Below are 16,070 nucleotides of genomic sequence, written 5' to 3' on the forward strand. Positions count from 1 at the left end.
CTACAAAACTCCAGTTTTGGAACTGCAGAATATCAAAATTTTCAAGCTCGCTCGCTTCGCTCGCTCGCATTTTATTGTTATGCCATTCACCTTATGTTGCTGACAGTATATAATTTGTCGATCGTTTCACACCGTCATTCCATAATCCATGTAAGGAAAACTTACAATGTTCCTCAATGACTGCGTTGTTGAATGTATCACATTCCGTAATGTATTGTAGTCCCATTATTGCTCACGCACACACGCACAAGCATACAGACCGTCAAAATTACTTTATGGTTCCCCCCATGTTTCGACCCACCGTACGCCACTTAACATATATATATATATATATATATATATATATATGTATATATATATATATATATATATACACACACACATATATATATATATATATATATACACACACATATATATATATATATATATACATATATATATATATATATAATAGATGTGTGTGCGTGTGCGTGTGTGTGGTGTGTGTGTATGTGTATATTGTGTAACATATGCATGGTCTAATCTTGAGCCCCCTCCAATGTTTGCCCCCCCCCAATCCAAAACTGCTTCCGGCGCGCCTGTTTTAAACTGTTATTTGATCTTATTCTAATAAGACGTAATATCATGGACTGCTTTTTATGTTCTCCATTACGTTAGTAGATGCCAGGAAAACATCACTTACGGGGTTCAAATAGCTAAAAAAAAAAAAAATCGGCGCGACGCCACGCGGCTCCACGCGGCTCACAGACATCGCCTTGTGGACGATGCTCTGCATCGCCATTGGGACATCACAAATCCAGGGACCGCGGAGCCAGGGTCGGCAAAAAAGAAAAAAAATAGAGCATGTAAGTATGCTTAAAATCGCAAGCTGGCAACCGTAAAAATGAAAAATCTCCCTACTGTGGAAGGGGGATACCCCCCTCCCACACCCTCCCCCCCTCGCTCGCTTCGCTCGCTCGGGCTTGGTCGCTACGCTCCCTCGCAATACCCAGCTCAGCCCCTCAAACCCCCCCCCCTTGGAAAAAAGCTAGATCCGCCCCTGCACTACACTTGCATATCATTGAAGATCTTAGTGTAAATATTGACGATAAGCAGCTGTCATGTAACTTTGGAAATAACAGAAGTACAGTGTATCCTCCCCTCTGATAAGCTCATGAATATTCATATAAAGCACATTCATACATTATACAAATCCTGGTTCGTAAGTCTGAGCACAAATAAATTTTTATTCATTCAAAATGAAATAAAGAAACAATTTGAGGGTTATGACATAGCTATACAATAGTTCAACATGAGCATAAGCAAGATCATTTTTTTTTAAATATGACATGAATACTACTTTTATAAAAGCACCAAGAACATACATTATAGATTGCCTTGATCATTTACTGGGTCATAAAATCAGAGAGACAATGGTCTGAGTCATATCAGAATAGTGGAAGCCCTGTATTTGTCTTAGTGCTGGAATTTGATTTTTAGCCACCTGTTAAAAAAAATATATATATAGTGCAATTGGAGTGTTTCAAGACAACATGGCAAAGATGAAATGAAAATTTTCACCTCAAATACAGCAATGAACAGGGTATGAGTTCTAGATGGCTTTGTGGGGTTGTAGATACTCAAATGCCTTCAGAAAAGATTCCATGCATACACTGCAAGGCTTAAGAGAAGTAATGTCTTACAGTAGATTATACAATGGAATCTATGAAGCATGACTTGGGCCTTTGTGAATAGTGCATACAAATAAAAACATGCTGTCGCACCTCTCACGTTTCAGCCTTAACACAACATGGACATCAGTCAAGCTTGAAATGTGGTTTGCACATTCAAATATTAGGGAAAAAAATGTTTGACAAACTATACAAGGAAATAAAATAGTGCTTTGAGGGAAATTGAATGGCTCCAAGTCACGTAGTAGACATATGCTTTTTGGGGCTTTTACTTCATTTGATTTTAAGGTTATTCACTCTGTTGCTGCACGACAGAACATGTATTTTTTATCTTTTCTCTCTTTTTTTTTTTTTGCAAGGTTGGCAAAGGAACCCTTTCGCATACTCTAGAAGGCAAGACAAAAAAATGAAACAGATATACACAGACAGACAATACAAACTACAAATAAATAACAGCTTTAAAACTATTGTGCCAAGTCCTGAATTAGACTGACACGTGTTCTGGCAGTAAGAAAAGTAGGCCTAGGCCCTATATATTCCGAGGACAGGTAGGCCGCTACTGGTTCCATGCCAGATTACTATGTCTGGCATACATGGTATATCCAGCTATATATATATATATATATATATATATATATATATATATATATATATATATATATATATATATATACATTCATATATGGCAGATATATTAATGTGGCATAGAAGCAGTACTCGTCCATGGCAGAACATTAGTGTCTGAATAAAGAGATACACGTATAGCTATTTTCAGCTGAATAAGAACACAGAAGTTATTCATAAATACAGTATGTACAAATATCTACATTGTGTGTGTATGTGTGTATTCATGTCAGCTTTCTTTTTTAGCTGAGATTAGCATATTTCTATATTAAACATTAAATGTTTTAATATTCTGCAAGTTATGGGTACTGGCTCCATGCCAGATAAGTCATACCTATTTCATTGAGGTATTCTATATAATTCTCTTCTCTCTCCCTTCTCCACCCTCCCCCTTGTCACTAGTGTTTGTTGGTAAGCAACTGGTTCTTTGTGTCTACTTTTTTGTTGCTTTTTTTTCTCCTTTCTAACCTTGCAACCATTACTTGGCTGGCCTTCCATTGACAAATGTTCATCCTTTCTCCTTTCATTTCAGCCTTGGTCTGTATATGCGTGTGGGTGTGTATGTATGTATGTATGTGTGTGTGTGTGTGTGTGTGTGTGTGTGTGTGTGTGTGTGTGTGTCATGCATGAGTAAGGAAAAGGAAACTATCTAGGAGATAAGAGCTTTTAAAGGGGAAATAAACACAACCGTACTCCTCCAACATGACAGGGTTACTCTGAATAAATGCAAAATTCAGACAAATATCACATCAATTATGATTTGATGTTAGGGAATGATGAAAATAAGTTCTCCTCCTGGCATCTCAGAATGGCCATGGAGGCAGCAACAAAAGTGAAGTTGAAACAAAAAGAAGGTTTCCTCATTTGTTTGAGTATGAAACTCCCCTAGAGCAATTTTAGTTTAATGAATTAACATTTCATCTCAACTATGCTTAAGACATCACATTGTTTGTGTGTTCAAAGTCAGAGGATGTTGATACTTTTCATGCAACTAATATGACAAATCCCATCTTTTCTTTTTCGGGGGGGGGGGGGGGGGGGGGGGGGGGTGGTTGTTAGCATGTGTGCATGGCATGGCATACCTATACAAAGAAATATTTTCTGAAATCTTACACCCCTTCCAGTAACTCATGCATTTTTGGCCAGCTTCTGGCCGAAGCTAATTTCGCCCGCGCCAAGCAGTAAAAGTTGCATTCAGTAACTAGACCAGAGCCACGCTCCTTTCACGATGACCCATTCACGAACTCAGCCACGTAAGGGATAACTACCATGTTACTGAATGAACGCGCGCTCCGGCAAAATGCATGGGACAGGTAATCGTGACCTTTGACCGTGGAAGGAATTTTGGCCCGAGCCTGGCGCTGCTTTTGTTCATAAACTCTTCATTCGGCACCAGGCCCGAGCCTGGCCCGCACCTGGTGCTAGCTTCAGCACCAAAATACACTTTGGCCTGACCCATTCATAAACTCAATATTTTTACGACTTAGCTCGGGCAAGCCCCGAGCCAGAGGAGTTACTGAAAGGGGTACTAGTCATCTGAGCCAGATGGCTCTTGTTAAACCATCTGTAGACACAAGTATCAGCTGACAAATGCTAAACATTTACGTATTTCTAATATTTTTATTGATTGAAGAGAACTCCCCTGTATGTGCTGTAACACTCTTTGTGTACAAGCAAATTCCTATCAAAGGAACACCTTGCAATCTCTTGGCAGAAAACTTTAATGTCAAAAACCCTCCTGTCCACCCCCCCCCCCCCCAAAAAAAAAAAAGACGCTTGAACCCCATTTATACACGCAGCTGGGCCCAGGAGCGCTCATGAAGCGCATTGACTTTACGCCCCTCTGTGTCTGTTCGTACAGATCACCACTCGCCTAGACCCCATGCAAAGTGACTGTACGAGAGGGACATAAATGTCATGGTGACCTTCGGTATGCGGGGAACTTCGAACATGTAGGACCTAAACTGTAGGCACAGCGCTCACTACATACCCTTTCAGAGCACTCTAAACATTGTTGACCGTTTGTACAGAGTTTAGAGTGCTTCAGGAGCGTTCCTGAACCTAGCCTTGAGAAGGGGCATAACTTAGGAGTTCTCCAGGTCCCAACTGATGGTTCATATAGAGCTGAGAGGGGTTCGGCAGCGCTCCTGAAGCACTCTAAAAGCCCAGTATAAATGGGCATTTAATACCAGACAGGTACATTGTGGTTTATGCACCTGTACCATAATGCAGAGTGGCAGTATGGGTCATCCAAGGAGAAATCCCTATGGCAAATCCTTCTCTAGTCTGAAGAAGTAGCCTTACACCATTGAGATAGGGGTACCTCCATGATTATACATTAGGTCTTCACTACAGAGAAGGCAGACTGTAGGGCAGTATTTTAGTTGGGCCTATGGGGAAGGAAAATGAGAAGTAAACATGGTTCCTTAATTTTTTTTTTTTTTTTTTTTTTTTGGGGGGGGGGGGGGGTTTACCTTTTTCTCCCAGGGGTCTCTTTAAGTGCCTCACTAACTCCCCCTTCAGACAAGAGAGTTCTCTATGGATATAACACATTTTTTCCCCGTCTGAATGCCCACATATCGATACATCGTTTCAATATAGCATATTTTTCAAAACGATGTTTTGAGCATCGTTTCGTCCAATCTTGCGATATCCATACAAAATTTTTTGTGTCTGAATGCTCTTGCTTATCCATATGTCGTATAAGTAGGCAGGACTTATTCACAACGCGTGCTTAGGGCCTGACCTCTACTACAGATGAGTCCAGCACGAAGTATAAACATGAAGCTCAAAGCCTGCACAAAGTTGTGCTGCGCAATGGAGAGACTCGTTTATATTCATGAGCTTCCCAAGAAAGTTCAACTGAGCGTGACATCTGAATGCTCCCATACTATTATCGAATAACGGGGTGTTGCATCTAAATGGACTCATATCAATACGCCATATATCCATACATCATAATGATTATACGAGAAGTTGATCTGTCTGAAAGGGACTTCAGTCACTTGATGAAAACAAACGTCTTATGTATGAGAGCATCACTGTGGCTATTAATCAAATGTCTCAAGCAGATGAAATATAATTATTTTGCCGTTGTTTCAAAGGTCTGCATAGAGTACCAATGTGATGATGTCAGTCTTTTGTTAAAGCTTGGGTTGGAACCAAGTGTGAGCAAGATTAGCAATCGTAGTGTTCATATTTCAGGCCAGCTGAGGTTGTTTAGAACCAGTTTCCATGGCGATGAATGGCCATGACATCACACTTTGGTGCTCTATTGTTACTGTAAAATGACTGTCCTTTTCAAACGATGATAATATCAGTTATAAACATGCATCAGAATATGAATCTATTCTTACTTGATTTTGGATAAAGACGAAAAAGCTACAGAATATTTCCATTTCCTATGTGATACAGACATTTCATGTACATGAACACACTAATTAATCTCATTCAAACATTTTCCCTACTAAGGGTGGCTGCTGTAATTGATAAATTTTGATGACATAATATGCCAATTACTTATAAGGATGCTGTGTGTAAGATTAAAGTTCCTACATGAACTGAGACTCAAGAGTAACCATTAAAAGCATTCAATACAAGCAAAAGACATCTAAAATGATTATCTAAAAGGCCCGGCAGTGTGAGAATTTGTGGTTGGCCCAATTCATTTGCTGATCAAGGTGCATTCGAAAACCACCAACAGCACCGGTCAGCGAATATGTGCATCGTTACGATCATCGGTAATGGTCTACTCCACTTGGCACTCTTCAGCTTTGTGTGTACAAGACATACTCATCACTGATAAAGCTGTATACAATTCGTTATGAGGATTCTCAAATATATCCAAACCAGGCTAGCAGCTCCATAAATTCACACGCTGTCAGGTCTTCAAAGGGAACCCAAACCCAAAGAGCAATGTGGATTGAGTGAAAGCAGAAATATTAGTAGAACACATCAGTGAAAGTTTGAGGAAAAGAGGACAATCGATGCAATCACTTTCACTGATGTGTTCTACTAATGTTGCTGCTTTCACTCAATCCACATTGCTCTTTGGGTTTGGGTTCTTGCTGTAGTCAATGCTTACCTTCCCTGACTTCATTGCGTAGCAGTTTCACTTTGGGTATACTGGTTAAAATCTCTCCGTCAGAGGCTGAAAAATGAGAACAGAAAATTTACAAATAAAACTTCACTGCAAAGTACGTATCTATTAATCAGTAATTTGCAAATATTACACACTGTTGCAATGAAACTTGGATTTGTAGAACAAATTATTGCACAGGGATCCTTACCAATAGACAACTTTGACAGGACTATCACAACATTGTTTTGACTGTTCAAAAAATGTTTTAGGGGAAACATGTGCTTACCAGTAAGCTCATCATGTCAATATGACTAATTGGATAAAATGTACAATTCTTTTCCCTCCCTCATTGGTTTGTCAAAGTTGATCAAATTCCGATTTAAACACAGATTGATTACTAATAACTATTACATTAAATGAATAAATTGGTCAAATCTTGCCAGTCATCACGCTGCTCCACTCTTTGGCCCGAATTCACAAAGGTGGTACAATCTTGTCCATGGTTTAAACCATGGACAAAGACCATGGGACACCAAGTGTTGCATGGCCTATTTGGTTATGAAATCAGTCATTTCGTCAACAAAATTACCATTTCGTAACGTGATGACAACATTTCGTCGACGAAACGATCATTTCGTTAACGATATGGTCATATTGTCGACGAAATGACTGATTTCACAACAAAATAGGCCATGCCACACTTGGCGCCCAATACAAAACTACAGTCTTTGTCTATGGTTTAAACCATGGACAAGATTGTAACCTTCATGAATTCGGGCCTTTAGGACTACATCTAATATGTGGACCTTACAAATTTGTCTAAATTTGAGAGAAAATTGTACATCATCAGCATATCAGAGAGCTGATGAGCCCAAAAAACAAACAAACAAACAAACAAAAACATGCAAACAAAACCACTGTGATTAGCGTCAATTAAAACATGGTCTGATTCCCAACCCAAGAAAATACTGAGCTTCACATCTCTCACAGTGAGCAAAACCTGAAGGTAATACTTAGATCTAGAAATAATCAGCGTTGAATTTTTTATCATGTCCGGGTGCCCCTATTCAACTGCATGCCCCTATTCAACTGCATGGGCGAACATTCAATGACTGAAATTACTCTGGCGAAAGTTTCCTACCAGACTGCACTCAGATGCTTTGCTCTATTTTTCTGATTCAAGGATATTATCAATCATTTGATAACTTCATATTTATATATTTGAATAAAAAACATAAAATCATATTCAGGGGCAATGTTCCCAGATCAAAATGCTGAAAACTTCAGAACCTCTTCAGGCGAAGAAATATGCGAACGATCTGCCCTGCTGAGATCTTGGAATCCCGATGATCAATAAGACTCTCAAACGTCTGTGGGAGATGATCCCATCGTATGTCAAACCCGATACATTGATTGATGTGCCTTTCTTATGAAGGAATCAAACAAGGACATAAGTCACGGCGGAAGCAGTGACAACCTCTAATCTATTTCTCCCATGAGTCACTGAAATCTTGATATTGTTTACAAAAATATGGGTTCTGCTGGCAGTTGGATGAGTATTAGAATTAATGTGGAGTGAATACAGCCCATCACACAAGCATCTTCTATATTGTATTATGTAAATATTGATTTAGCATGAGCATTAAAAAGTAGAGGAAAATAATTAGATCACATTCTGGTGCTGTCAAAGTCACACACTGGATGACTACTTTGAGGGTGCGCCATGCCACATCAGATGATTTTCCAACATGCAAACAATCATCATGTTTTTAGTACTGATGCAATTTCACTAAAACCTTTGCTAATTTGTCCGCTTACTTCACTGATCTACAGACAAAGTTCTCCAGATGGTAAGCTCACCTAAGATTCTTCCCAACTGTTTCAAGAAGACCAGCTCTTATTTCTTTAAGTGGAAAATGGTGCATGTGCAGATGGAATACATATAAGGGCTTTTTACACTTGTAAAATTTTGCTTAGCCCCGGACCAACAGTGGGGCTAAGGGGGGGCCTTAGCCCCACCGTTGGTACGGGACTATCCTTAGCCCACTTTCTGTTTACACTCGTTTTTGCCAAAGTGGGCTAGCCCCACCGATAGTACGGTACTATCTGGCCCTGCAAAATAGCAGGGGTTAGCACCGCAATTGCGGTGCCAAGCAAGTGAGTGTAAACAGAACGAAAAAATAATCCTGGGCTAAGCGACGGAGACGAAGTCCGACCCTCACTGACCAATCAGAAACGAGGTAATCAAGTGCTGCCGGTGCGTGCGTGTACGTGTACAGTACACTGCGTAATTATGAATATTCATGTGGTTTGGAAAGTCCGGGGCTAAGAAATACGAGTGTAAAAAGGTCAGTTTTCTCCTTAGCCCCGGACAAGAGATAGTACGGGACTAATTGGCGAGTGTAAAAAGCTGAAAAAATTGGTACGGGACTAACGATAGTCCTGGGTCAGAGAAAGTCCGGGGTTAAGAAACACAAGTGTAAAAAGCCCTATATTGCATTAAAGATGCTGTCACCATGCTGAGTGCACACACACAATACAAAACAAAGACATTTTATCACTTCGTGGTCATATCTGTAATGTAACAGAGTTCACTCCCCTAAACAGACCCCACACAGTTCTAATTTCGCTACATGAGTGATGACCGCATATAAACTCTGCCAGGAGATTGTGTGTCGCAGATATGAAGAGATGTCTTAATACTCTTGTACGAGATTAAGAGGTGGGAGGGAAGATGGAATTTCAAACAGCCCATTTTAGATGGTATCTGTCATTCTGAAGAACTGAAAATTGATCCAATGTGATCTAAAAGATTACCAGTCATTTACTGACTATGAACTAATAACAATACGGTCTTCTCATCCAGGGTAGCCTCTTCAGTGTTGCCTGTGCTCCACCACAGGGTGCTCCCATTACTATCATACTAGCTTTGCCGGGTACCCATTTATACCAGGGATGCCAAGTTCAAAAAAAAAATTATGAGTGAGATTTTCATGACTCGGCATCTCGGCATGCGAATGTGTGCGCGAGCGAGGGTGTGGGAGGGGTTTTTCCCCCCTTAGGCCTCCCACGGTAGGGAGCTTTTTCAATTTTTAGGCTTTTTAGCTCTTAATGGTGCGATCAGGTGCCTACTTAAGTGACTATTTTTTACTTATTTTGAAAGACAAAAGGGAAATATACCTTCAACTGCAACTACCACTTTAATCTTTTGAGCTATGCTCATTATTACAGGCCCAAGATGCAGACTTCGCCCGATGCGTGAGAAAAATGGGTGTCATGCGTGAGATCGTGAGATGGCCCCTAAATGCTGGAGTCTCACGCAGAATGCGTGAGACTTGGTAGCTCTGTTATACACCTGGGGCAAGAGAGATAAGGTGGATAAAAACATCTTGTCCAAGGAGGTAGACACTTGGTGGGCTTCGAACAAGAAAGCTCCCATCGCAAGTCAAGAGTTTTTATCCACTTTGCCACAGTGCACCCAGTAACTGAAGTGGGTGGACAAAGTATTCTACCCTGATTTGACATGACATTTCCACACCAAAATAGACTAGGGAAAGCAAAGGTATAATCATGCATGTAAAGCTTCCTTGTTAAGTAATTGGCATCCAGACACTCTTCATACTATCTTTGGAGATGAAAGTGCTCAAGTAAGGTGATGCAGATTGCAATAAATGAGCCAGCGCTAGACAGGCATACTAATTTTCACATACCGATAGTCATGCTCACACACATACCAACATGTAAGAACCACAGACAGTGCCATGCTAAAGGGTTAACAGGCTTCAAAGTGTCTAAAAAATAAGAAACAGATGCTTCCACTGAATGAATAGATTCAGAGACTCCAACTCTCTCGTTTTCGACGGGAGATCTCCCGCCGAAAGCCCATTTTTGCAGAATCTCCCGTTCTCCCGCTGGAGATTTGATTTCTCCCACCCTGGCTCTGTGTCTCCCGGTGGAAAGGACTTCTTACTTATTGCTATCGTATGTTGGAAAAATTAGCCTTAGATAGCACCAGAGAGCATCTAGAACCCTAGGAACTTCGCGCTTCGCACACATCAACTTTGAGTCTCCTGTTTGCTAGGGGTTTCGGGCGGGAGAATCTCCAGATCAGAAGGTGCTTGGGGTTGGAGTCTCTGTAGATTTCCACTGTTGTTGAACGAGAGCCCCTACTTTTGCATCCTTAAATTTTCTGCTCACTTTTTAATATGAAGCATTCAGTTCAAGGTTACCTCATCTTGCCTGCAAAATTCTCATCGGTATGGGATCTTATCTGTCCTTTACCATTAATATGGATCATTACACATAGTCCCTGATGAGCACGATGAGCTACAGTACCTCAATCTATTTCCCTCGACCCCTAAATTTTGAACTTTACGAGGAAGACAGTCAACACCCATGCATCTGAGCAGAAAATTGTCCCAAACACTGGAAATTGCAATGTACAGCACATGATATGTAAATAATGATATTGTGTGCGCAATCTTTCACTTACGATCATCGCTGCAGTCATCGACGAGTATGACCTCTTTGATGAGATGAGGGGGACTTCTGCTCAGGACACTGCATGGAAATGATAGAAATGAGAGTAGACATTAACATGTAGCCACTTAAAAAAAATGGAATGGGCAAGTGGGTCAGGTGGAGTGAAATATACATTATCAGGCTGGCATAATTTGATTGCTCTTGTCACTTTGGGCCAGTTGCGACTCTGTGCATTACCCCGTTGAAGACTAAGCCCAAGTATACTAGGGTTGGTGTCTATGGGAAATGTGTGTTAAAGCTAAATCAGCCCATCCTCAATGGGTTAAAAGAGAGTACAGCGGTGGAAATCAACTTTGGAAAATTGGTGGTTTAAGAATTGAGGGCAATATATGGTGGGCAGCATTACAGGCAAAAACAGGCCAAATTATGGACTGCATTTTGGGGAAGAAAATTGTCTGAAAACCAATCTGGGTGACAACATACATTTACTGGTATTTCATGGCATGGTAAGATATCGGACAAAATTTTCAATCATGACAAGGATGTAACAACACCCTGACAAGCCATATGTCACTTGATATTCACAGCTTATTTTCCCCAGGCACTTTACACCCAAGTGTGGTCTTGTAAACATTTTCACTACATCCACATAACACCATGCTTGAAAACAAAAAAGAAGGGGGAAAAAAACAAAACAAATACAGACATATCTAGGAGAGACAGGGTTGAGCACGTTCCCACAATTCAGTGGAACATAAACTGTGCATCATGTCTACCGACAATAGGGCAACAAAAATCATCAGTCTCCATTCTACAGCACTCAACCCAACAATGAAGTCTCACAAAAGAGTGCTTGAAATCCCACTGCGACATTCAGTTGCATTAATTCCCAAGGTGTGACAGGATTTCTTTTCTGAATGGCTGACACAAGGAATCGCATGATCACATTGAACGAGGCACACATGAACTAAGCTGAAAAGCAACCAAATCAGATTTTTTTTCTCTCTCTTTTGTTCTTCAATCCTGGATTTAATAGTCACCGGTACTACTCTCATGAATGTTTTACTGAAATCAGGTGGCATATGTAAATTTGATATCTTCAACTTTGCCCCCTGAGTATGGATGAGGTGTTGAATTGTAGAGGTTGAGCAAACGACACGATTTAGCTACGTGTCTTACCAAGGCCCTCACCCAGATCTGAGAAGTCTTTTGGGGGCCTGTGTATTTTGCACCCAGCTTGGTTAATATTTCATGTGCTGGTCAAATTGAGAGGGAGTGAATTATTTACCATTGCTCCCAGCTGGCTATGGAGATTGATGAGAGATGCTACTAACTGTCGGATTTTGATGTTGTTTGCTTACACAAGATCACAAATATACTCTATCACCATTAAAGCCAAAACATAGTTCTCAAGAGGGCTCAAAATTCATCTTCCACCATTTGGAATTTGCTTACAATATACTGAAAGAGTCTACTAAGAAACTTGTCTGGGGGACATGATCTATCAGGATATTGAGTTGTTTTGGAGTATTTTGAGATTAAAGGTGTGAAATGATGGCGATTGTAGAACACAACTTTTATTCTTGAAGCCCCCTCCCATTCAGTTTTAGGTGGGTAGAATGTTATGTATGATGATTGATTTGATTGATTGATTGATTGATTGATTGATTGATTGATTGATTGATTGATTGATTGATTGATTGATTGATTGATTGATTGATTGATTGATTGATTGATTGATTGATTGATTGATTGATTGATTGATTGATTGATTGATTGATTGATTGATTGATTGATTGATTGATTGATTGATTGATTGATTGATTGATTGATTGATTGATTGATTGATTGAAAGGTGTTTTATTGATCAATATCCATCGCAGCCGGGAGCTGAATTACAGACATTGTTAACAAAGGACCATGAATACATTAAAAATACACAAAAGATACAGCAAAGTAATGAAAAAAATGCATAGAATAACAAAAAATCAATCTTATTCATCTTAACCACTGCACAAAGAGATCAACCTATAATACAAAAAAAAATTACAATTACAATATCTACTATCACTATTCTCAATAGTTATCATAAATAAATTGATATGTTAATTGTAATGTGCCCTTGTAAGCATATTTCAAACAAGCTGCATGTGATTCACTTCGGCTGGATACTGCTGTGGCTCAATTTGTTAATTATTGATAACTGATTATAAAAAAATATAAAAAAAATATGTAGGAACCCCAATCAGGTATGCTCTAAGACTGGAGTACTTCCAGCAAATTTTTTGGCTGATATTTCACATTTTTGTTGTTACCCAACTTAAATCTTGCTATTTCTGTGTTATTTCACACATTTCTTCACAGTTCTGCAGGCATATGAGAACTACATTTTCACTTTAAAGTAAGTATGTGGTATCTACAAGTGTACTTGCTTGTTAAATCAGTTTGATTTTATTTGATGGCTCTAACTTGAAATTCTTAAGTGCATTCTGATCTCATACACACCAATATACATAATGTCTACATAATGTCATTGCGCTTGATTTTGATATGATACAAGAAACCATGAGAGATAAACAAAAGGTATCAAGAGACTTGAAACACACAATACATGAGTCCGGATGGTTACCATGCCACGATTCAAGCTGACATCAAATAACAAATCATGTTTTTAAAATGGTCCTCAATCTATATATTCTGATCTAATTTATAAAGAGAGATTTATCTCTGGTGTGATTACATGTATTACTGAAAAAGATCAAGCAGCAGTGTAATGGCGAACTGAAAACAGGGAAAGTATTATGATATCAAAATGATTGTAAATAAGATAAAATCTCCTAGATCCAATTTGTCAAGAGAGGGAGAAAAACAATTTGTATAAAACCCCACTGCTGTCTACAAATGTATTCAGTTACAAATAGAGAGATATGAAGCTGTACAGGAGCTTGGCGAGGATTTATTTTGCTGGCTTTAGAAACTACTAAAAGACTGTCTGTGTGCCCTTCGGCAAATACAGACTCAAAGACTTCAGTGGAGCTCGAGGTGGGAGAGAATGACGTGTTTGAGGGGAAAAAACATAGAATAACATCTGCTTGTGAGAGGTAGTGATCGGTTCTAAATTGAGGAGGACGGACTGTCTAATAATCTGAACTCAACTTCAGATATATATAAACGAGAGAAAAAAATTGCCTGAAGCTATCTTGGCTACGTGACTTAAAGCCCCTGTCAGAAGAGCTTTGGAGAAAAAGCTTTTGTCTGCAGCATCATCATGCGTTATGGTACAGACCTAAATTTGCCAAAATGACAATGATGAAAAATCATTCCAAAATGGTAAAAGAAAAGAAATGGTAACCATGTATGATCAAATTCTATCCGCTTCCATCACAGATGTGTGTGTGTGTGTGTGTGTGTGTGTATAAAACATTGTATGATTAACAAATAGCCATAACGTGTAAGCACAATAAAAGTATATTTCATTGCAAAATTATTGTCATTAATCTTCCACCTGAGTTTCTCTTTTCCTTGGAGATAACCAATGCCCCTCCCCCCCCCCAAAAAAACAACAAACAAACCAACCCTCAAAACCCCAAAACAAGCTGATGCGTTCCAAAATATTTGCACTGTAAGTTCTCTCCATATTGCACTGAATTGACTATAAGCTTCCAGGGCCAACCCTAAACTGACTTTGGGCAGCTTTTCACTTAGGATGAGATCTATTTCGACGTAGGAGAACCCACATCCCGCAAAAAGTCAAAGGAATGGAATGGGCCTAATCGTAAAACAATGACGATGTGGATTTTAGACGGAAACTCACGGCTTCTCCATTGTCCAGAAAACCTCAGAGGGTTAAAGCCTTGAGTCAATTATTGGCTCAGTAGACAAGAGCAGAAAGACCTTGTGCAAATATACACCGATCCTGAATCACTCGACTGTTTTGGCCCAGGTCTGAGACGTGACTTTACTGAAGCCTAACAACAGACAAAACAGATTTTTAGGCAGGCTGAATGTCACTTCAGCATGGGAGAAACTGGATTCATTCTCTTTTCCAAACAGGAGAAGATTTTGGACCACTTGACGAAAAGCAATGGCAGACTATTCAATATAATTTGAGACAGATAATCAGGTGTTTTTCATCTCCTGTTTACAAACAAGTCACCTTATCTTCACATATCACACCATTACACAAACATGAAGAAATTTATGAAATGGTATGCATAAAATGCCTACTTTAGAAATTCATATCTGTTAATTACATGAAACAAATGCAATGTACTCATGGGTAAATATTGAAACGAAATTTGACTGAGGTATATCACTGCTAAAAGGCAAGTTTGGTGATGAGCATTTGATTTATTTCATTCCGTTTTCACATGTTTTGATTATAGGCCTAAATCTGTATTTTTTTTTCCTCCAAGGGTAATAACAAATACAGCATGCCAAAAAGAAATAAGAGATACAAACCACATAATATGGGAGTGGCCAAGCCCATATCATAGCGAGTTTGGTCATTTCAAACATGAAGAAAAGTGCAAAGTTGCGTATAGTAATCATGTTGATATTGGAGAACAAAAATGTAGTACACTGCCAGAGCTATTTTGATTGAGCACATACTTTGGAGGAAATTGCCCTCCAGACACGCGTGACACAATTTTCAGTGTCTGATACTGAGGGAGAAAACTTTCCTATGGAGCCAAGTCTATCCCCAAAGAAAATAAATAAGCTAAAATTAGATGGCATCGCATTCGGTATCACAACTGTGGCACATTTCATCACCTACTTTGGACCTTCCTGCATTGTAAAAGTAAAAGCAAACATATGACAGTGTTTCATCCATCAACACACACATGTGGGGGGGGGGGGGGGGGGAACGGAAAATAATAGCTTCAATTTTTGCTGCATCCACACGCACAACGAAAAAAAAGGAAAAAATTGGCAGGCTGTAAATAGTCTTTCACTAAGATTTCATAACTCCATTTAAAATGAATCATTTAGTTGATGCTTTCTTCGATCTTGAGTGTCTCGAGTATATAGGCACTTGCCAGTTTACAGGCACCACTATAGTGTATATGGGTGCATGCACGGCTGGCTTTATACAGTGCATCGATTCGCTCGCTTTGGGTAATTGAAGCAGAATTCCTGATAAAGCATCCTCTCTGGCTTGTAATAACAAAGTTCTTGTGGAGAAGGTGTTATCAAATTTGGAAAACATA

The 16,070-nt window shown here is 39.4% G+C and overlaps 1 protein-coding gene across 1 annotated transcript in view; it reads right to left on the reverse strand.

Moving 5' to 3' along the window:
• The window catches only part of LOC139738421 (polypeptide N-acetylgalactosaminyltransferase 2-like), a 166,508-nt gene that overhangs the window by 93,737 nt on the left and 56,701 nt on the right, over positions 1–16,070 (reverse strand). The window contains exons 4-5 of the mRNA XM_071649061.1: positions 10,871–10,938; positions 6,382–6,447 (exon numbers count right to left, since the gene is read on the reverse strand). Of these exons, the coding sequence (XP_071505162.1) occupies positions 6,382–6,447; positions 10,871–10,938 (134 nt within the window). The remainder of the gene's footprint in view (positions 1–6,381; positions 6,448–10,870; positions 10,939–16,070) is intronic.

This window comes from Diadema antillarum, unplaced genomic scaffold, assembly GCF_040938485.1.
Source record: "Diadema antillarum isolate AM-2024a unplaced genomic scaffold, OU_Dant_1.0 scf00000029, whole genome shotgun sequence".
Classification (NCBI taxonomy): domain Eukaryota; kingdom Metazoa; phylum Echinodermata; class Echinoidea; order Diadematoida; family Diadematidae; genus Diadema; species Diadema antillarum.